Source organism: Zalophus californianus, chromosome 1 (assembly GCF_009762305.2).
Source record: "Zalophus californianus isolate mZalCal1 chromosome 1, mZalCal1.pri.v2, whole genome shotgun sequence".
Classification (NCBI taxonomy): Eukaryota; Metazoa; Chordata; class Mammalia; order Carnivora; family Otariidae; genus Zalophus; species Zalophus californianus.
This window is the reverse complement of record NC_045595.1, coordinates 178,789,492-178,811,206: the sequence shown is the minus strand read 5'-3', so window position 1 is coordinate 178,811,206 and position 21,715 is coordinate 178,789,492. Positions and strand designations below refer to the sequence as shown.

The 21,715-nt window shown below is 35.7% G+C and overlaps 1 protein-coding gene across 5 annotated transcripts in view; it reads left to right on the top strand.

Moving 5' to 3' along the window:
- The first annotated feature begins 233 nt into the window (after positions 1 to 233).
- The window catches only part of CADM2 (cell adhesion molecule 2), a 1,065,941-nt gene continuing 1,044,459 nt past the window's right edge, over positions 234 to 21,715 (top strand). For 3 of the 5 annotated variants that reach the window (XM_027585369.2, XM_027585366.2, XM_027585370.2), the window contains exon 1: positions 251 to 353. In XM_027585369.2, coding sequence (XP_027441170.1) covers positions 293 to 353 — 61 coding nt within the window. In that variant the 5' untranslated portion in view covers positions 251 to 292. Of the gene's footprint in view, positions 354 to 21,715 lie in introns of all 5 variants that reach the window. The other 2 variants (XM_027585367.2, XM_027585371.2) reach the window with 1 other exon arrangement.

Below are 21,715 nucleotides of genomic sequence, written 5' to 3'. Positions count from 1 at the left end.
CGCCGAGAGGAAGGCAAGCTCCGAACCCGTGCCTGGCTGACCGGCTGTCGCGGCTGCACCACAGGCAGGAGGAGAAGAAACTATTTCACCCACCGAAACCCCATTCTGCGGGTGCTTCGCAGCTGCCGCTTCTGCTGCCTCCAATCCGGGTCCGAGGGTTCGAACACCGCAGCGGCGGGGACCGTCGGTCCGGCAGGCTCCGGGAAGACACCGGAGCCCTGCACCCTGGTGTCCCACTCACCAGCATCTCCTTGCCCCCTCGTTCCTTCCCTAACCCATTAGAGAAGGGACCATGATTTGGAAACGCAGCGCCGTTCTCCGCTTCTACAGTGTCTGCGGGCTCCTGCTACAAGGTAATCCCCGCCCCGCCGCGGGGAGCATCAACTTCACGCCCATTCCCCATCATCTCCACTCCACCCCATATTTCCACTCTCCCCTTTCAGTTCCCCAGTCCCCGGCGATTTCCACCCCCTCCCCCTACTCCCCGGTGCGGCAGGGGACAGTGGCAGTTTGCTCCAGCCCCTGGAATCTCTAGCGCTGGCTCAGCCTTGCTCTCCCAGCAGTCAGCCCCTTACGAGGCACCTTTCGCCTTTTCATTCACCTGAGCTTCCTACATCTCCCACTCTCAGTCCCCGCCACCCACCCCCCCCACCTCCCACGCCTTTTGGCTGGCAACTTGTGCCTTCTCTGAACATTATACCCTCCCACCAACCCCCACCAGCCACCTCCCACATCACGCTCCTGACCGACCCTTTCCATCCTTGTCATCTAACCTCCCCCTTTTCGGGTCGCCTTTCCCTTTCCCCTTTTCCCACCATCATCGTATCTGTGTATCTTTAAAAAGTGAGTGAGAGCCTGGGAGCGAGCTACCGAGACGGCGAGAACAGCAGCAGCGGCACCGTGTGCATTGCAATAACATCCCCGGGGGGGTGGAATGTGTTGTGAGACGTGTCATTCACCTAAGAAGAGAGAGGAGACTCTGTCTGGGATTTAAAAAGAAAAAAAAGAAAGAAAGAAGGAAAGAAAAGAAAGAGAGAGGGAGAAAGAAAAAAAAAGGGGGGGGAAGAGAAAAAGAATAAATCAAGAAATTAAAAAAAAAAGGAAAGGGGAAGGGAAAAATTAAAAGACCCCAAAACACTGTATCAACAAACCTGTTTTTTTTTTTTATTAATCAGTCTGTGTGGTTTTCTTTTCTTTTGCTTTTCTTTCTTTCTTTCTTTCTTTCTTTCTTTCTTTCTTTCTTTCTTTCTTTCTTTCTTTCTTTCTTTCTTTTTCTTTTTCTTTTTCTTTCTTTCTTTCTTTTTCTTTAAGCAAAGAAATATATGCACCTAAGCAGTTACTTTACTGCTAAGGGATTTTCGCTTGGATTCCCTACCTCTCCATCCGCTCTGCTCTCCGCCGCTTCTTTTCGTAATTAATATTATCCTTTCACGTGAAATATAAGAACCCCGGCGACCGCAGTGGAGGGAAACCGCACAAAACGCCGTTATTATGCAAATCACTGGGTTTGGATGCGGAGTGGCTAGGGAACTGGGGTGCACTTTTCCTCAGACCCTCTCTTTTGGAGGAGGGAGGAGAGGTCTGTGTGGCATGGGAGGACGACGCTGGTTATGAAATGAATGGCAATGTATAGAGGAGTACATGAGGAGACCACACTTCGGGTGGTGGTGGAGGCAGGGGCGGCACGCTAGGGCTGGGTGGGCAGGGGCTGTAAGGCGGAAAATTGTTTCTTTTAAGAGAGTAGTAATATAGGGATGCGGCTTGAGCGTGAGATACAGGAATGATGAATGTGAAATGATGGTCGTTAGGATTTTTAAAGCTAGGTGACTCTTGATTTCTTGATAAATCTTTGCCCACCTCTAACCCCTCTTCATCATTTCTGCACTTGTGAGAAAGATAAGTTGATCAAATTTATTTGTCCCTGGGTAAAAGGAATCTTGAAGTAAGACACAAGTAGACCCACAGGCGTGCAAAACCCAATCGGCCTTTGGAGGATTTAAATGAGGTCAATGAACCATCTTTCAGCAAGTTCTTGGAATACATCCTGTCTCCTATCCTCCAGAATATAGACCGGGACGTATTTTATTTATGCATATTTATGAATGTGAAAGAAAAGATAGTGGGCAGAATTTTTCTGAATTAACTAACTGACCTTGCAGAGATATTTCTTACAATATTTTGTGTGTTTTATGTTGGATGTAAATTTCAGATATGTCATGTGCCAGAATCCCTGAGAAGGCAGACAGCCTTCTTCCTGCTTACGCTGCCTCGTCCCATTTCCTATCGTTCACACCCCCACCCTCTCACAAGTAACCCCGGGTGGCTGACACATTACTTAGGTTTCTAATCCATACTGAAACATGCTTCTAGATACCCGATTTCACCTCTGAGTAACTTGCATTTCTCAGCTCTGCGTGTGTGTGTGTGTGTGTGTGTGTGTGTGTGCGCGCGCGCGCGCGTGTGTGTGTGTGTGCGCGCGCGCGCGCACTCCATGCCGGGTAGTGGGAGTGTGATGTGGGAAAATCAGTTAATTTGGTGATTGCGATGAAAATTCGACACTGCTGGATGTGTTTTCCCTGCCAATCTGTGTGTGCTGGCCCCGGCACGTCATTGCACTCACTGCTGGGCTGGTGTGAGAAGATTATTTATTATAGAGCATGTGGGCAATGGACTGCACTTGGGGGTCGTCTCCTCTCTGCCTTCAACATTTCCCGTGAATTGTCTATTCAGTGCACTGCAAAATAACTGTCTGCTGCTGTCTCATTCTCTCTCAGCCTGGAGGAGGATTACTCTTTCTCTACCCGGAGAGATTCCATCAGTTGCATTCTCTTTTATTAAGGGCATGGGTCTCTTTTAAGTATGTAAACCAATTATTAAAAAAGTGCTGCTTTTCACAGAAGACTAGGGGTGGTGGTGAAAGGGGTGTGGGTATGCCAGAGAAATGCATCACTGCAACCAACAGCAGCACCAGCATCAGGTCCAAATATATAAATAAATAAGCATCCTATACAGCAACCAGGGAAAGAGCACCAGCCCAGCACTGTCTGTGTACTTATGAGCATCCTAGATCAGGCCATATTAATACACCAAAGGAGAGAAGAGGATTTAAAGAAAAAGAGAAAAAAAAACTAGGGGGGTGTAAAGCACCACTGGATTGTCTTCTCATGTTTATGGCTGCCCCACATTTATCAAACACTGTTCCACAGACACATCACACTTTGTTGATATTGTCAGTTCCTGCTCAAATTGCTCATGCCTTCCTTGTCTTACTCTTGGCTAAAAACATTGCTTCAGGATCCAGGTTTGTGTTTCTTCCACCACCATACTGTTTTATTAGGAGTTGGTTAGGTTGTAAAATGAAAGCTTTATTTCCTGGACACAGATTAAATACTTAGCAGGTCTTTCCTTCCTATGTGCAGGAGGAGTGGGGTGCCGGGGGATCTAGTGAGCAACTGATTTTGGCTAGAAGGAGTCTGTTCTGCCTGCCGGTAGTTATGACTAGGCAAATACTATAGGCAGTCTACAGCTTCTCATTTTTAGCTTTATCAGAACTATGGTGGTATTCTGTCATTTAAGTAATACTAATCAATTTATTTATCCTTTGTATTATTATCCCTTTTCTTGCACTATGCCTTATTTTAGACAAGAAGACTCATTTGATAACGTATCTTCTCTGTGTTTTACATTGTCACCAATATTTTGCTTTTTCTGGGAAGTAAAGCTAACCTTTTGGCTTGTTTAATATAGAGTTAATGAACCAGTGGGGAGAATCAAGTCACTAATACAGTAAGTAAAAAAAAAAAAAATCTTAAATAGTTTTATTCTACAAATCTCCCAGCTTGTCTTCCATGGATTCTTAGGAAATGGAAATGGATCATTAGATGGAAAATAAACATATTTCTGACCAAAGCACAACTTGGAATGTAGACTACTTAGATAACAAAATTTGCTTCAATGTTACTTTATGGGGCATCCTTTCTTATTTTCCTCCATCATAGAGAGAGGAAAAATCTAGATTAAGGGTAGGGAACAGTTTAGAGAGACGAATTTCTTTAGAAGGAGGTGGGCAAAAGCTTGCCACCTGTAACTAAAACCTGTCTTGGTTACAGAGTAGATCCCGTTCAATTGCTAACCCTGGCTGAAGCTGTATCCCCTTTCCATGCCTGAGGGGGCACTGCAAAGATGGAGACTGTCTTGTTTAGCACAAGAAAACAGTCCTAGGAAGGGCAAAAAGGAAAGGACAAAATATAACCAGAAAATAGACATGCATAGAGATTTTGTTGAGAACTTTGTTTCCTTTTTAGAGTTGGTCTTACAGAAAAACCCATCCAACACAAATACAGATAGGGTTTGGTTTGGTTTTGTCTTGTTTTGTTTTCCATGAGACATTTTGGTAAATGATTTATTATATTTGGAAAGAAAGACTTTCAAATTGAAGGTCAATTGGACATACATATTACTAGCCTCAGTGTGTTACATGAGCCTCCCCTTACATTTTTAGAAAGTGCATTATAAAGTACAAAATACACCTACATACACTTAATAAAATACGATAACTTAATACTACCTAAAAGCACATCTCTCCCATTCATGTCCTTCTACATGTAATAACCTTAGTCTTGTCAAGCTCATTTCTTATGCTGAATGCAGTTCCTGCATTCCTCCCTTTTTTGATTAACAGCTGAAACTTTGAAAAGTTGAATCTGTACATAAGAGCCAGTGACTATGATTTAAACAGTCAAACCCCAGACACTTAGTAATTAAGAAAATCTCCCTGCAAATATGAGGAGTTTCTGGACTAATTTTCTATCAAGATGTGGAAGCTTACTTCGTTGTCTTTTCCCCATTTCTACAACTATTAGAACCCTGGGAGCATAATAGGACAAAAGTAAGCATCGACTGAAAGGCCTCTTTCTGCCTTCTCCACTGGAAGATCAGATACTGAGAACGATTTTGCCCCACATTTTACATAGTAGATGCCATTTTTTTCTTAAAGAAAAAATTACTTGAATTTCCTAGAGAGCAAATGGAAGTACAAAAATGCTGGAAGATAAAAACCGAATCATGCATTTTAAAGTGACCTAAAATCAGCATCAAATAATATCAATTTTCTTTTTAAAATAAGAAATCGATGGGGTATCAGATGATTGAGACAAGTAAAGTTTATTTATTATGAAGAATTTGGAGTACAGTGATAATATAAAGAGACCTATCATATTGATGTTTTATTTGATAATGCTGATGTGTGTTCCATGAGATTTATTGAGAAAGAGTCCTTATTTTAATAGTCTGGTTAAACATCCTTGGCAAGGTCACCCATGATGTAACAGCTGGCTGAGTAGGTTGAGGAATCAGTGAGAAGGAAATCACAAACTGAGGAAGCCGAACTCAGAAGCTGAAGTTAGAGTTCTTTGGGAATTGGCAGAATATGGGTTTACCTGCTTTACTGTTTACCCGGTTTACCGTTTACCCTCTTAGGACAGCTCTAGTGCACAATGGATTGTTAAACTTAAGCTTCCGAGGGCAAGCCCTGAGCCTTTGTTATCTGTACAATCTTCTATTCTTAATTTAGTAGATGCATAATAAATAGTGTTGGATTGAATAATAGGTATGTCCTAATTAGTTCTGATGGAATTAAATAGTTGCCTTCTTCATAATATGTCAGCACTTAAACTTTGTTAAATAATGCCACAAGAGTTAATTATAACATTTTGTAGGCTGTATTGGTTTAGGAAACAGTTTTCCTATAGGAAACTATATAGCAATGGCTCTTGATATGCATCTTTAAATGAATACAATCTGATCAGTTGTTCTTGCCATGACATTTTCCTACCCATTTCTTTTTATTTTCCCTTGATTTCAAATCCCCAATATTTCGCACTAGATCAGATCACCAATTCATTTCATGAAAAAAGGAAGGGCATGATTTAAGTTTACTGATTAACCTAAAATATTTAAAGGACAAGTTCATTGCCAACATTTTATTTGAAAATGTCAAGCATTTTTGGAGTGCAGTTCTGTAGTATCAAAGAAAGGCATCTTCTGCAAATTCCTTGTGTAAAGAGGTGGGAGAGGATTAACCTAGAGCTGTGGCAGCTGAAGCCCCCTGCTGTGTGATGATGCAAATGGCATCTCAGGCCTAATGTGCTCGGCAGCGGCAGGCGAACACACAGGAAAGCAGTCATGTGGCATGAGTGAAATGGGAAGTCTTTTCATAGCTTGCAGGAGACATGAACCATCCTTCAGTTTTTTTATAACCAGAAATAACCCAGACAATATTTCTAATCATGTGAGCTCATGACAAAGCATGAGAAAGAATGAATACATATTTTGTTTGGAGATTAATGTAATAAATAAATCCTAATAAAATTATCAATGCTCTCATCAGACACATGGTGAAGAGTTTATTTTCTTGCAAACTATCAGGGACACGGGCCAGTTTCATGAAGATAAATAGTGAAGTTAAAAATAGGATTTCTATGCAGTTGTTTACATGTGTTGGACCTAATAAATATTGGACTAGGAAATATTCTGTTATCCTCTTCTTTTAGTGAGTAAAGAATCAGTCCTTTGTTGTTGTTGTGAGTTATTATTACTATTAGAGCATTTCTTGTATTACGAGGATACAGTAGTTTTAAAAGAATTAGAAATTACCTGTTCAGTGTATGTTCATGTAGTTTAGCACCATGAAGTGGAATTTGTGTTAACATCAAATCAGTAGAGAATATTTCCTCTCTGAACAATATTATTTATAACAGGCAAAAGCACCAAATAGGTCCCTTAATAAAAGTAATAGTTCTGGACCAATTGTTACAGGCAGCCTATCAGGGAAGCATATCAGATTATAGAAACTAATGTAGCTTTGTTTATTTTTATTCCATTTGCTAGAGAAAAAAAAACTGAACATATCATGCATATTGATTTTTACTCAAGAAATGAGCCCAGTTGATTCTGTTAATGTGCTCAAGTGGGTTTCTTTAAACAGATATAAAATTGTTATCATTTTAGAAGTATGTAGTATGTTTAAAAATTAGTAAACTAAATATTCTACTTAATTAGGTATCAGTTAAATATTAATGTCAATATCAGAGATATAATTGTTGAGAAAGGAAATATCCCTCAATCATTCATCTCTCTCTATACATATATATACAAGTTTAAAGTGTACAGTTATTTTTAGGACTGAAGGGTATCTTTATAATTTGGTAAGTAATCAGACTTTGGGGCTCTCAGGGATGAGGTGTGAGGAAAAGGCAAGAGTTTATTTTGTTTGCACTCAATTGTTTTCTTTTACCCTTTTTATGAGGGTTAAAAAGTATATTTTTGAATAAATTTTCTTAGACTTTAACAATGATTAACATTTCCACTTAAAAACACACAAGCAAGATTTACAATTTCTGAATTTGCGATAGAGCTGAGCATTTATTCTGAATCCTCTTTTGTGCTTAATGAAACTGAGTGATGAGACCTTGTCTCCACCTGAATAGACACAGGACTAAGGTTGTAAGGGGATCTGCCTTGGAGACAGATGGATATTAATTATTCACATTCGATTTTAGAGGTCTTTGAAGTAAATATTAAGATAGTCATTATTCAACATTTGGGATAACTCTTTCTAAGTCAGCAAATAGTCTTTACTTGAATCTTTAATTTCAGCCATTTGAATGCTGAATGGGAAACCCCATTTTAGTCACAAACAGTTATTCTGGGGGCTAGATGCTGAGGTCATTAGGGATTATTTAGAAAATAAAAATAAGGAATCATTTGCTTAGAGGAACATAAAATCTTAAAGCTAAGTATGATCAAATAGTGCAAATCACTTCACATTAAGTAAACAACAGTCCTTTTATTGGTCAAACTGATCCCCTAACAATTTTAAGTACTTGATGATGGTTTATTTACAGGAACGGTGCATTCATTGTTTATCTAAAGTCATCTTTGGGAACGGAGTGAGAAAGCACCTTTCTTGACATGGGTGTGCTGCCAACTGTTAAGTGTATAGCTGTTAAATTGATCTAGTGTAATTTATAAAACCAATTAATTTGTTCTTATAAAGAAATATTTTTGGCTTCTTTGCTAAAAGTGTTTGCCTTTAAAAACGCAAGTGACTACCTTAAGGTTTACTTAAACATCCAAAACTAAAATTTATAGTGTGTAAAATACATTTTTACTCTCTTAATGAATTCATGTTTTACATTAGCTTGTCCTATATCCCCCTGGGGAAAACACCCATGATGCCTATATCTTCCATTCATTCTCATACTCTATGCCCCCTGCCTTCCAATCTTAAGTAGTAGATTTAGGTTGAAATGAGAGATGATTGGAATATTTGTATTTAAAACAAATAAAACATGTACAATAAGCTTGTTGCTTAATTGTCGTTCCTTTACTGCTGTCTATTTTATGTGTTAAGGTTTGACTAGCAACTCAGCTTCCTTTGCACTCTCCAGGAATATAATATCCCCCCAGTCCGACCATGCTACTAACCTGAAAGACCTATTAAAAGTAATTAACGGGGAATGAAGAATGGTTCAAGAAAGGGAGTTTTGCTAAAGCCTATATGCTGAATACGTACAGATTGAGTGATTTTTCCTTTCCACCTGCAGGACACATACCCCAATGTTTTAGCAAGGATAATACACATACAGTGTGTTTTTACTTGTTTTTGTTATTGCTATTATTACATTTTGTGAGAGTTCAACCTCCTTACTTCATAATAAAAATGGCAAAAAAAGAGGGAAGGAATGTGAGTCAGCCAGCCAAACACACACAGAAACGCCTGGCAAAGCTGACTAAATTAGCATATGCTAGGCTGAGTATTTCCCTCTGTTGTTACATAATCCCTTTCTAATACGAAATCAGTTCTCATACTTAACCCTTTCAGGAGGTTTGGAATTCTCCCACTGTTATATTTTTATTTTGCATTATTTATTTTCTCATGAATTGTGTAAATCATCTATTGAGGGGCTTTTATGTCAAATTCGTTTTTCCCCCTCTTCAGTCTTTCTGTATACAAATGTTCCATTCTGTGCCCAACTTCAGGATTCAAGAATCAACTTTTCTACAGCTTTCACTGAGAGGATCTAATTAGCATTTTAGGCTCTCTTTACTCATGTGCAGCTTTCTTTAGAAAATGTATTAGTTCTATGAGGTTCCCCTAAGGATTCATAATACTCTAGTTTGTTACATGTACTGTGATATTCAGTGTGCCTTAATTATGCACGTGTCCTCATTTCAAAGCCTTTTCAAGGATCATGTGGGATAGAACAGGGGTCTGGCTGTAAGTTCACTGTCATGTATTAATGTGTAGGTGGTATTCAGAGAAGGATGTTTCTGAAGGCAATTATATATCTATGACTCCAGGATAGCAAACAGTTACATTCTACGCTTACTAGTTACCCTGCCAAGGCAGAATGAAATTCACCATTGTGATACATAATACAGTATCTGTTATTTCTAAATAGTTCTTTGCCCTGGGAATGAAATAAAATAATGAGTGAAAATGTGTATTCCTTATCTTGAATAGGGATTGTTCCTTTCACTCTCTCAAAACAAGAATCAAAAATTGTTCCTAAATCAATACTCTATTCCCTAACTAGCCCATTAACACATTTGCTATGGTGGGATCTCGAAGTTATGCTGGTTATTATTTGAGGCGATAGATTTATAGATAGTATTAATTGCCTGCAATCACATGGGCTGCCAAATGTCAGTGCAAAGCCAAATCCGAGACATGATTTTTTCAGTTTTTGATTTGGATGCAATTTGGGCAACTGAAAGTATATAGGGACATTGAACTCAACACAGGAAAGAGAGAGAGAGAGACTTTTTGTTTTTAATAAGGACTTTATTTTTGGAAGGATGGTTATAAGAATTGGCTCATTTAGTACATGTCACTATTTATAAGGAGGATATTTTCCTGCATTTCCTCAGTTTGAGAGTGTACTTATATTAACTGTACCCTTTGACTTGTATTCCTCTGTGTACTATGTCATCAGAAAATTTGAGTTTAATTTGTAAATACACTTTTTTCTTTTATTTATGGTTATTGCAATAAAAGCATTTTTAAAGCTGATATACAAACAACTCTAACCAATTTTTTTTTATTTTACAACTGCATATTTGAAACCACATTATTATTAATGATAGCTTAAAAAAACGAGTCTCCAGGAACCTACTGGAGTTTTTTATTATGAAAAATTTTGACCAAAATCTGCTGTGTTTGTTTAAGTAGACAAAAGAATGCCATCTGCCCTTTATTATTTGAAGTTTTATGTCTTCTTTGCTCATGAGAGAACTAAGCATTTTATTTTGTCTATGCTATGATCTATATAACCCCTTTGCATATTTTTATTATAGCATTTTGAATGTTTGGTATTTATCTATTTGTTTGCTCTACTGGATTTTAACCCCTGGAGTACAGGGTCTTAGTCTTCATTTTATTTCAAGTGCCTAATCTAAGGCCTGGTCTGTGTCTATTTTTAATGTTTTCATAAAAGTGATTGATTAGTTCTCTTCCAATCCATTTAATCTTGACACATCTCTTTAATTTGATCCAAATATTATTTAAATATTTATGTTATAACTGCCAAAATGCCAATATACTATTCTGAATAGAATAAATATTTGCAATGAGTTTTCATTTGTGTTTAATGTACAGGGAGAAGACCAAAAAATGGCTACTAAGAAATAGAAACAATTCTAAATAATGACATACTTCACAAAAATGTGAAATCACTGCTTTTATTTAGGGTAAGCAGTTCAAATTTGCACTGAAAACATTTGTCTCAGATCTCTGAATCTCCCTGATTTCTCTGGGCTTCCTAAATCCTTATCTTTTTTCTACTTACTAAAGATTTCTATCCCTAGCCCCCAAAATAGTCCTGATGGTGGCTTTAGGTAAACATGAAACCAAATCATCTTACTGTTTTACTTAGAGTAGCAGCTATTTCCGGATAAATGTATAAACAAAGAGGAATTACAAACTGACCTTGATCTGCCAGATTATCAGTGGCTACTGACCTGCTTTTGTTATTGCCAAGCTGTGGAGTAGACTTTCTCTGGGTAGTCTCTGAAATACAGATTCAGGGTGCATTTTGCTTAATTTAACTTGGGGAGATTACATCCATTTTACTTAAAAGGTCTTTTAAAGAAAATCCTAAATATTGCGGGGTTTATTTTGTTTTTTGTTTTTTGTTTTTTTAATGCTTAGTCATACTTCTGCAATTGAGGACACATGTTTGCTGTGGTTGAATTTGATTTATTTCCCTTTTAGCATTTTGAAAGACAGTGGGAGGTAGGATGGGAATATTAACTGCTTTTTGAAGAGAATTTAAATATAGTTACTGGGAGCTGAACACCAAGGGAGAAAAGACTTTCTACAATTTGTAGCCACTCTATTTCCACAATTTGTAGTGACTCTATTTCCACATAAAGTGTTTTAACAATGCTTTTTCTTAAAAGTCCCAGTGAAATGTAGCTTTTCTTGAAAGTCATATAGTTTATCTTCAAATTTTTTAAAAATCAATTTCCTGATGTCTTTTGGATTTTTGACTGTTTCATGACTTTAAGCATCTGAAAAGATATTATTAACCAGGCTGACAAGATTTACCTGATGGCAGGTGCCGAAATCACTGTATCATCATCATGTAGAAATGCACATTCAGTAAATAAATATCCAAAGTAGATTAAACTAGTTCAATTTATTAAGTGTTATTGCCACTTTATGGAGTTGATATTAAGAATTATATTCTCCCATAGCTACTGTGAATACCTAAAATATTCTCTATGTGAAAATGTGACTGTCAGTATGATGCAACAGCTGCAGAAGAATAACCTAATGTGGTTTTTGTTCCGCTGCTGCTGACTGACTTTGCAGAGCCTAGTGAATAAAAGGTAGGGTAGTTTGGGTAGCAGTTTTTGTTGACAATTTCACTGTTACGGTGAAAAAATATTTTAAGATGTTACTGAATTTTCATTATATAGAGAGTATTCTTACAAATCTATGTTTAGAAGTGACATATTGTAAATTTTTTTATGTGTAACCACTTAGTAGTATCTGAAACACTGGAAATTGTGAGGAAGAATTACACCTTCATATTTCTCAACAGTTTTTGTCATAATGACCCACTCATAAAGGGAATTTTTATTTTGATATAGGATATTTGATATTTGATAAGGAAAGCATTTCAGAACAACATTTTTGTCCAGAATCACAAAATTAAAAACAATATTCATTATATTCTTCAAAAGAATACTACACTAAGTGCATCATCTTTATAGAAAGATTTGATGCTAACTAGCATGGAAAACAAGTTGTGTGTTCAGTAACAATTACAAATATATTTTTAAAGATCAAGTAAAATTTATAGACGATAGTTTCATGTCCACTGGCTTACTTTTTTTTTTTTTTTAACATAGAAATGCTATGGGTGAGGTAAGACTAATGGTATTTGAAACTTCAATTCTCCGTATCTTTTCACTTCCACGGACTAGCTAAGATAAAGGTATTGATACGGGATAAGTTCGTGGTGTTTTAGTGATCTGGTAGAGGTCAGTAAGGTCAAATTTACTTTAAATCTTCATTTTGCTTTACCCAATTTTACTGACTACACAAGTACAGACTACCAACAAAGCAGAACAGATTATCCTCGATGGATAGGACAGCATGAAAGTATATTTTGTAATACAACAACATATTCAATGGATGGGTGTGGACACGTTGGGAAGACAATCTTTTTATCATCATTAATGATGGTCTTATTATAAGTTGACAGTAAACTTGATCAGGTATTAGGGATATTTACTCCTAAGACCTTCATATCATCTTGGTACCAAGCGAGAATGGGAGTAACTTGTTGATAGAGGAAGAGGAACTAATACACAGCCCTGATCCTTGAGTAGAACACAAGCAGCTGCCATGCCAAACTGCTGTTAGTGTGGAAGCCGTAGTAAGGCTGGCCTGGCAGGTGGGTGTCTTTTCTTTTGTAGTGAGAGTTCTCTATTCTGTAGAGGGAGGAGATATCGTTGGACTATTTCGGACTTGGGAGTTTGGGATGTGTCCTGCAGCAGCAAGACATAATGGTAGGAATCAAAAGACCTCAGTTCTCATCCAAGCCGTGCCACTATTTTAGACACTTTGAGCAAGTTACTTTTTTTCTCTTTCTCTCCCTTCCTTCCTTCTTTCTTTTCTTTCTTTTTTCCTTTCTTTCTTTTTCTTTTTTTTTCTTTCTTTCTTTCTTTCTTTTCTTTCTTTTCTTTCTTTCTTTCTTTCTTTCTTTCTTTCTTTTCTTTCTTTCTTTCTCTTTCTTTCTTTCTTCTTTCTTTCTCTTCTTTCTTTCTTTCTTTCTTTCTCTTTCTTTTTTCTTTCTTTCTTTCTTTCTTTTCTTTGTTTCTTTCTCTTTCTTTTTTAGGGAGAAAGAGGGACAGAGAGAGAACATTAAGCAGGATCCATGCCCAGCATGAGCCCAATGCAGAGCTTGATCTCACAACCCTGAGATCATGACCCAAGCCAAAACCAAGAGTCAGATGCTTAACTGACTGAGCCACCCAGGCACCCCAAGCAAGTTACTTTTGCAGCTTAGTTTCTTCTGTATACTGAAGAATGGAACCACATTCATTCTTTGGTGATATGTTTAGAAAAATCTAATGGATGATTGAGAACTGCAGAAATGACATATTTCTTTTCAACTTTTCACCTGAAGATATTTTGTAACACAGTGTAGCATTAACTATGTGCTCTTAAAATACCTTTTACTAAAATTTAATTTTTTATATTTACCCATGCATTATTCAGTATTTAGAACTTTTACACATGTAGAGAGATTTTTATTGATACATAATTTCAGAGTTTTCTATCTCTGTCAGTGGTTTCATAAATTAATTTTGTAGTCATCCACCTGAGCTTGAGTCGTATATGCTTTTCTCATGAAATTACATCCATAGATCAACTCAAAAATTAGTAAATTATTGCTGTTATTTATTTTATTTTTCTCTTTTAAAATTTTTATTTAAATTCTAGTTAGTTAACATACAACATAATATTGGGTTTCAGGAGTAGAATTCAGTGATTCATCACTTACAACAATGTATGTAAGTGCTCATGCCATTAGTCATTTTTGTTATTAGAAAATAGACTTTCAATTTTGAGTTAAATTTTGTTTTTTTGTGCATTTAATGTGTGCATGTGTAAATTTTTATAATCGTTTTATTCTTCATAGCCTTTGGTTTTCTCAAACATGACTTACTCATGCACTGATTCATTTTTCAACAAATACCTACCTGAAGCAGTGTTGTAAATGCCGGATATAACAAGAGAGCAAGGTCGAAACAGTTTCTGCCCTCATGGAGCTTATAGTCTAGTAGCTGAGCCACTGGATAAACCAAAATATGCAAAACCCTACTTATTTTCTGAAGTAAAAATTCCATTTTTATAGTGACATGTTTTCAATGGCTACAGAATGTGGATATATCAATGAAAATATGAAATCACTGATTTAATAGCACTACTATAAACCTCACTGAGCTTTTCAGATTTTTTGTTTAAGGTGGGTTAAAGAGCTCTCATTTCCTCAGTCGTTTATCCTGAAAAACATTCTCAGTATGATTCCAGTTTCTTTCTTTTTTTTATTAATACAACTTGAAAGAAGCTGACAAGTGACAAGAAATATTCAAGCATGCTCTATTCTAACTGATTTGTTCAAGAGGATGATTCATTTAATTTCATAAAGGCTCAGTGGGCCAGAACAGTAGATGACCAGGTCAGCGGAGGAGTGTAGGGGAGAAAAGGTCTGTGAGAAGGATCTATGTAACAAGCAACAATATTTAGTTTTTTTAGAGCTGAAGTTCTGCTTGAGCAATTCTGATGTTACCAGCGACAGTCGTTTAAAGAGCTGCTGATGCCTCAGGGAAAACATTTTAATGCTCCTTGTACTGTGTCATATATATTAAACTCCATCCCTTGCTTATATTACGATACTACATTGTGCCTGATTAAAACCTGTGCTTCTCGAGACTGCCGATTCAATGTTATTCTTGAAATCTTTCCTCCTGCTCAAACTGCCTTGAATATGATTGAAATAATAATCACTTGGTAAACAAAGCTGGAGAAGAGATGAAATACCACTTAAAGACATTAAAAATAAAATGAATTTTATATACAACTGTGTGAAATGTTAGAACATGTAAAATGACATGAATGGGCTACAAATATTCTCGGTGTCTTTAATATTTTTTTTTTAGTATTTAACTTTGAATGATGACCTCAATGTGCAAATGATGTCATATTTCTAACAGATTGTATGGCACTTTTATATTATTTTTATTGCCCATTGTGTCCCTGGAGTAGAAGATATGTATCTTATATTAGATAGGGTAAAAAATGATATATACTGTGGAAACATCAAACGGTGGTGGTCAAGCATGTACAGTTATTCTACTAGAGATTTATTTATCTGGATTGCAGAAAACAGTACAATGCACAGCTAAAAAACCTCAGCTAAACCATTATCTTTAATTTTTCTTTCTTTTTCTTTTAAAGGAAATTTTAAAATTAAAGCAGTTCAAGTAAACGCTCTGTTGCAAGTGATAATTTGCAAGAGTGTAGTTTTATAGTTTTATATGAAATGATTTATTTTGAGATTATATTCAGTTTTCCCAAGTAAGTCAGAGACGCATGCATATTTGGAAACTTTTATATAGAGAACTAGGTGGTGCTGTTCTGTCATCTTTGTGTCTCAGTGACTTCTTTGGTCCTGTTTTTGATTCATTAAACCCTTTCAAACAATAAGTGCATTAGGTAAGATATAGTCTCCTAGTAGCATTGCTTTTATTAACCAGCTAAGTTTATATTGATCTTACATGTTTGTTTTCAGCACTATTTTCAGAAAGCAGAAAAAAACTTTCTTCCTAAGCAGTACCATTTATCATAGTTTACAACTTCTCTTTCTTTAACCTTTAAGATGATCTAAAATCTTCAGATATTTATATTATTATGTGTTTTAAAATGTCTTGTACTTGGCTATTTCTTTTGCCAAAATTCTTACTATTAATTGAGTCAGAATTTAAAGTGGTAAACTTTTGTACAGTTTGAGTTGATTTAATATAAAAATGCCATAAAATATATAAGCTCAAGGAAAGCACTTTCATTATTTGAAATAGTAAAAATTGAATTAAGCCTTTAAACATAAGAAATAAAATTTCCTTGAAGAGAAATCATTTGCTTAATTTACTTCTCTGTACGAAAACTGACCTCAGTTAGGCTGTCAGTTAATCTTTTCATGTTTCAGGATATCATTAAGTTAGCTGTGCCTTCTGATGATCTTGCCGTACCCAGTAGTCCGAAATAAAATAGCACACTTACTTCAAGTAACAAAAAGCTACTCTGCTGCCCATGTAACTTAGTACACTGGTGTCTCTGAGGTATATTTTCTTGGTAAGAATAGCTTCAGATACCTTTAGGTTTAGGAAATGCAGAAAAGAGAAAACTTAAGAGAATTACAAATTTTTCCACTAAAAATAATCTCGTGTTATACACAAGCAATTGTAACTTACGTTTCTTAATGATTTTACAATACCTTTGGAGAAGAGTATATCATATAATTTATTCTCCAGTGAAAATCTGGATATAAAGTCATGCTGAAGTACTTCAAGAGGGCTACCCAGGTGCCTCCTTATGGAATCACAGTTCTATCATTTTGACTGGGGACAAAAGTAATTTATGTCCTTTATTTCTGATGCAATGAATCTCCTTGCTGCTATTTATATCATAAAAACATTTAAGTTTCATCTTGATAGAAAAGTGAATGTTATTTAGAAAACTCTTTGTGTTTTCTGTTATCTCACAAATCATTTATCTGTGGAAGACAGAATCAATATGGAATTTCAGAATGGTTCCATGGCATGTCATCTTACAATGAAGAGATAATCTCTGAGATGAACATCTTCTAGACTAATAAACCTAAGTGAAAGTGCTCTTAGACTTCTGTACTCATGTCTGGGCTTCTGGCCTCACAAAATAAAATGGAAGTCACAAGTATTAAGATGAATGACAGTGGGTAAACACTTGTCAAGTAAGAATTCAGAATGGGGGACTGTATAAGGGAACTGAGATTATTCATGCACAAGGAATGTCTTGATTTCTATCAGTTTTCCTAAGAAGGATTAGCTAAATCCCATTGTATACTGCCACCACCTTAAATTGTGAAGAAATCAAACAATAAATAGATAAAAAAATTAATTAAGATTATATATAAAGTCAGTGTTTATGTTTTCAGTTCTAATTATTTTTATTACAAAAAGAGTAGCTAGCTTTTTGATACTATCATTATGAGAGTAAAGCTTAGACTAGACAAAGAATTTATGAAAGACAGTCACAGATTTGCTATATCTACATGCTCAAAATATCTACATGATGATGAACAATCCACTTTTTGAAAGTGGACATTCTGGCAGGGATACTAATAAGAAGATATTCAACTTTAATATGTTAGATACTAGATTTACATTATGGAAAGTTAAATGACACTATCATCAGGCCCAATGCTTTTTAGATAGCCCATTTTTTTTGTATTTTCTTTTTTTTAAATGTTTTATTGTTATGTTAATCACCACACATTACACCATTAGTTTTTGATGTAGTGTTCCATGATTCATTGTTTGTGCATAACACCCAGTGCTCCATGCAGAACATGCCCTCTTTAATACCCATCACCAGACTAACCCATCCCCCCACCACCCTCCCCTCTAGAACCCTGTTTCTCAGAGTCTATTGTCTCTCATGGTTCGTCTCCCCATCTGATTTCCCCCCCTTCATTCTTCCCTCCTGCTATCTTCTTTTTTTTTCCTAACATATATTGCATTATTTGTTTCAGAGGTACAGGTCTGTGATTCAACAATCTTGCATAATTCACAGCGCTCACCATAGCACATACCTTCCCCAATGTAGACAGCCTATTTTTAAAATATACCATACTTCAAGTAAAGCATGGTATTTGGTGAAAATACCTAAATCCTAAGTGAATATATTTCAAAATTATTTTCTTTCCAGAATATAAAAAGTCTATAGTTTATTTTATTTCTTGAATGTCAAAAATATAAAAATGTATATTGTAACTTTGGTGATTGCTTATTATTTTAGAAGTAAAATCAGAAGGGAAGAGTAACACATTTCCAGCAGCATACTTTCTCCTTGGACCGAGGCTCCAAAATTAATACCAAAACTACTCCAAGCATTTTTCATCATTTCTTGTGGTCATTATTTCTTGGAAAGCTGGTATTAGAATAAGAGGTCTTTTTTACAATTATTTTTGATGAGGATTAATCTCAGGCAATGTAGCATCAGCCATTGACTATTACTAATCAGTGACAGCAAACAGATTATTTGGCATGTCATTTTTTTCAAAAACCCTCATCTTATCTTTCCAAATGCTCCTTTGGAAACTTCTGTAGAGGTTCCTTTTCATCTTGCCACATTTTATCACTGATGAAAGACATATCTCATGGATCTAAAGGTGGTTTTTCACTTTAAAAAGTAGACAAAGAAAAACAACAATAAGTAAAGGATTCCTGGACTTATTTTGCTATCAGAGCAAGATAGCAGAATAGGTGAAAAAGTGATCATCACGAGAGTAAAAGCAACAATATAGTGGAGTGGAATGGAGAGGGTGGACGTAGATCTTTTGTAACTTTAAGCATGTGTTTCTTTCAAAAAGAATCTCAAATGAGGCATGATATAAGGTTATCGTTAATATCAATCAAATTTTTATGGACCCAGTGGATACAGACATTGTACATGGTGAAAGAGATTAGCATAGAACCAAGTAAGAATTGCAGATGATCTTTAGTGCATCATGTCCAGAGCCTACCTGTAGTGGGATGGGACAAATAATGAAAACTTCTAACACTGTAACAAGTAAGTATAATTAATATTAACCACATATGATCAAAAATAACACCAGTGAATAAGCTTTGGGGGAAATATCTTACCACAAACTTAATATATTCTCATGTACAACTTACAACAAACTGAAAACTTTCTAAATATATCTCCCCTAGTTGGCTTTGTGTTAAGATCTAATATGTGTTAAGATTAATACTCTAGTCTTCTTACCTTGGTATTAATATGAGTGGAAAAGATGGAAGACAGTAATTAGAAAGCACTTGCGTTTTGCAGGTCAGGCCCAGGAGAAGCGCTTCGTATTGTGGTTTTGCAGTTTACAAATTGTCAACTTTTCAAAAAGTATTTTATTATTGGCTACATACATTTGGAGGTGAAAGTGGGAAACACACACCACAGCAGAACAATTCTTAAAATCAGAACAATGGTTTAAGCATTGATTTGTTTTCATGAGATATTGACTTCAAAACAAAACAAAACTTACAAAAGCAGTCTCTACATTTAATTCCTAATATGTCAATCAGCAGGGGTTCTAAAGGGAGAGTTGCTTCTTTCAAACCAAAATCTTTAAAACTGGGGAGAACTTGAGAGTTTAGAGAGCCACCTCTACTTATCCAAACCTCTAAAATAAAAACTTTTGAAAGAGAGTAAAGTGACTTGTAGAAAAAAAATATATTTTCTCATTTTATTTAAACAAAAATGGTGTAAATTACAGAGATATGACAAACATTTAGAAATGAAAAAGTTGTATTTAGTAATCTAAACATCAAGGAATTAAGCTAAATGTGCTAATACTCTAAAGTAATCGCCCTGACATTATCTAAGACATTAGCATCACTATCCAAAATTATCTTATTGTCTTATTATTTACAGTCTTCCTTTTCATATAAACACTAAACTTTGTGAGTACAGGAATATTGTTTCCTTCCTGTTTTTATCTGTCTCTAGAACACTATCTGGCATGCACTTGTTTAATAATTTTTTGTGAATGGGGGCGCCTGGGTGGCTCAGTTGTTAAGCGTCGTCTGCCTTCGGCTCAGGTCATGATCCCAGGGTCCTGGGATCGAGCCCAGCATCAGGCTCCCTGCTCAGCAGGAGGCCTGCTTCTCCCTCTCCCACTCCCCCCTGCTTGTGCTTCCTCTCTTGCTGTGTCTTTCTCTGTCAAATAAATAAATAAAATCTTTAAAAATAATAAAAATTTGTTGTGCATGAGCCAGTATGATGATCTTGATTTATTTTTTAAATAAGACTATTTTTTAAGCAACTTCCTATAGTGAACAGAAACCAAATTAACAGCTGTATTTAAAATATACCTAGTTAAGATTAGTTATAATTTAGTATCACTCTTTAAGTCCTTTTTTTAAAAACATATCATATTCCATATTTGATTATAGATCATTTATTTGAGAATGTTTGTAATTGTGTTTTGTTTAGACTTGAAATAAAGCACAGTACTCCTGTTGCTCATTTAAAACAATAAAGGAACACAGAGCAGAATAATTTACTTGCTAAAATGTCATAAGAACATTTTTTAAAAGTATTAACATATTTCCTATGTTAGCTGTTTATCGTTGCTAGTTCAGGGTGTGTGTGTGTGTGTGTGTGTGTGTTTTATATCAGAAGTTTGTCTGAAGCCATGGAATTATAACTGAATTATGTGAAAAAAAATAAAACCAAAGATTATAATAGGCCATAGGGGAAATTCTGCATAAGAAACCTGTTACAGCAAAATTGGATGAAAGTTTAAAATAAGCTCTGCTGTACTTTAGATTTAAACATGATCTCATTTCAACCCTATTTAAATCTTATTTCAGAGGGAGCATAGTGTAAATGGAAAGTACGAGGGATAGGGCATCAAGAATTAAAGTTCTGATGACTGTGCCACTGGCTCGCCATCACCTGGGGATACGACTCATCTCTCTAGGGGTCAGTTATTCAGAGGGTGTTAGGCTTGGCTCATTTCCAAGGTCCTTTTCAACTTGAAGACTAACCAATTCAGCAGTTGAAATAAATGGATATACTTTGCAAAGGTTAAGATATGATTATACCTTTATCATTAAATGAAAGTTTGATTAGACAAGTGTTATAAAATGATAAACAAATACATTACTAGTGTGCTTATACAATTCTACTGATATATGTACTTTTAAAATTCATGGGCATTATATGTCTATATATATTCTCATAGATTTATTGACATTTTGACATACTATTGATATACAAGTATATAGCCAATAAACCTGTTATATGATTCCATTTGTTTTAAAAATGGCTGTATATGTATAGATAATTCATTGCATAATCACTTTTCACCCTGGTCTCTAAAAAGAGAGACATACCTAGAAGAGGGGCGACTGAAGAAATACTCATCTGTAAAACACTTCCAAGAAAAATCTTAAAGTATTAGAAATTATCAGCTTTAAATGGAGAAAATAAGCTCAGTCATTCTAGGAATAGACTTCAATAAATGAAGATAATTTTACACTAAGTGCCATAAACAACTGTTTTTTTATATTCATTAAAGCTCAAAACAAAGATAATGTTCTGAAACTACTCCAAGAGTGCTTTAGACTTTAATTAAGAAATAATTTCCAGGCAAGACAACTAGACTTTAGAATAGAAAGTGGTGAAATACTTTCTTGGTGTCTAAAAGGATAAATGCATTTTTTCATCTTTACTGGATGATTTAAAAGTGTGCCTTCTTAATGATACAGTAAGAGAAGTGAAGGGCCTCAAATCATGAGATAGCTCTTCATGAAACCAGTTTGCACGAGTTGTAACTAATCCAAAATTTCACTTTTATCAAATAGAATTTGTTCT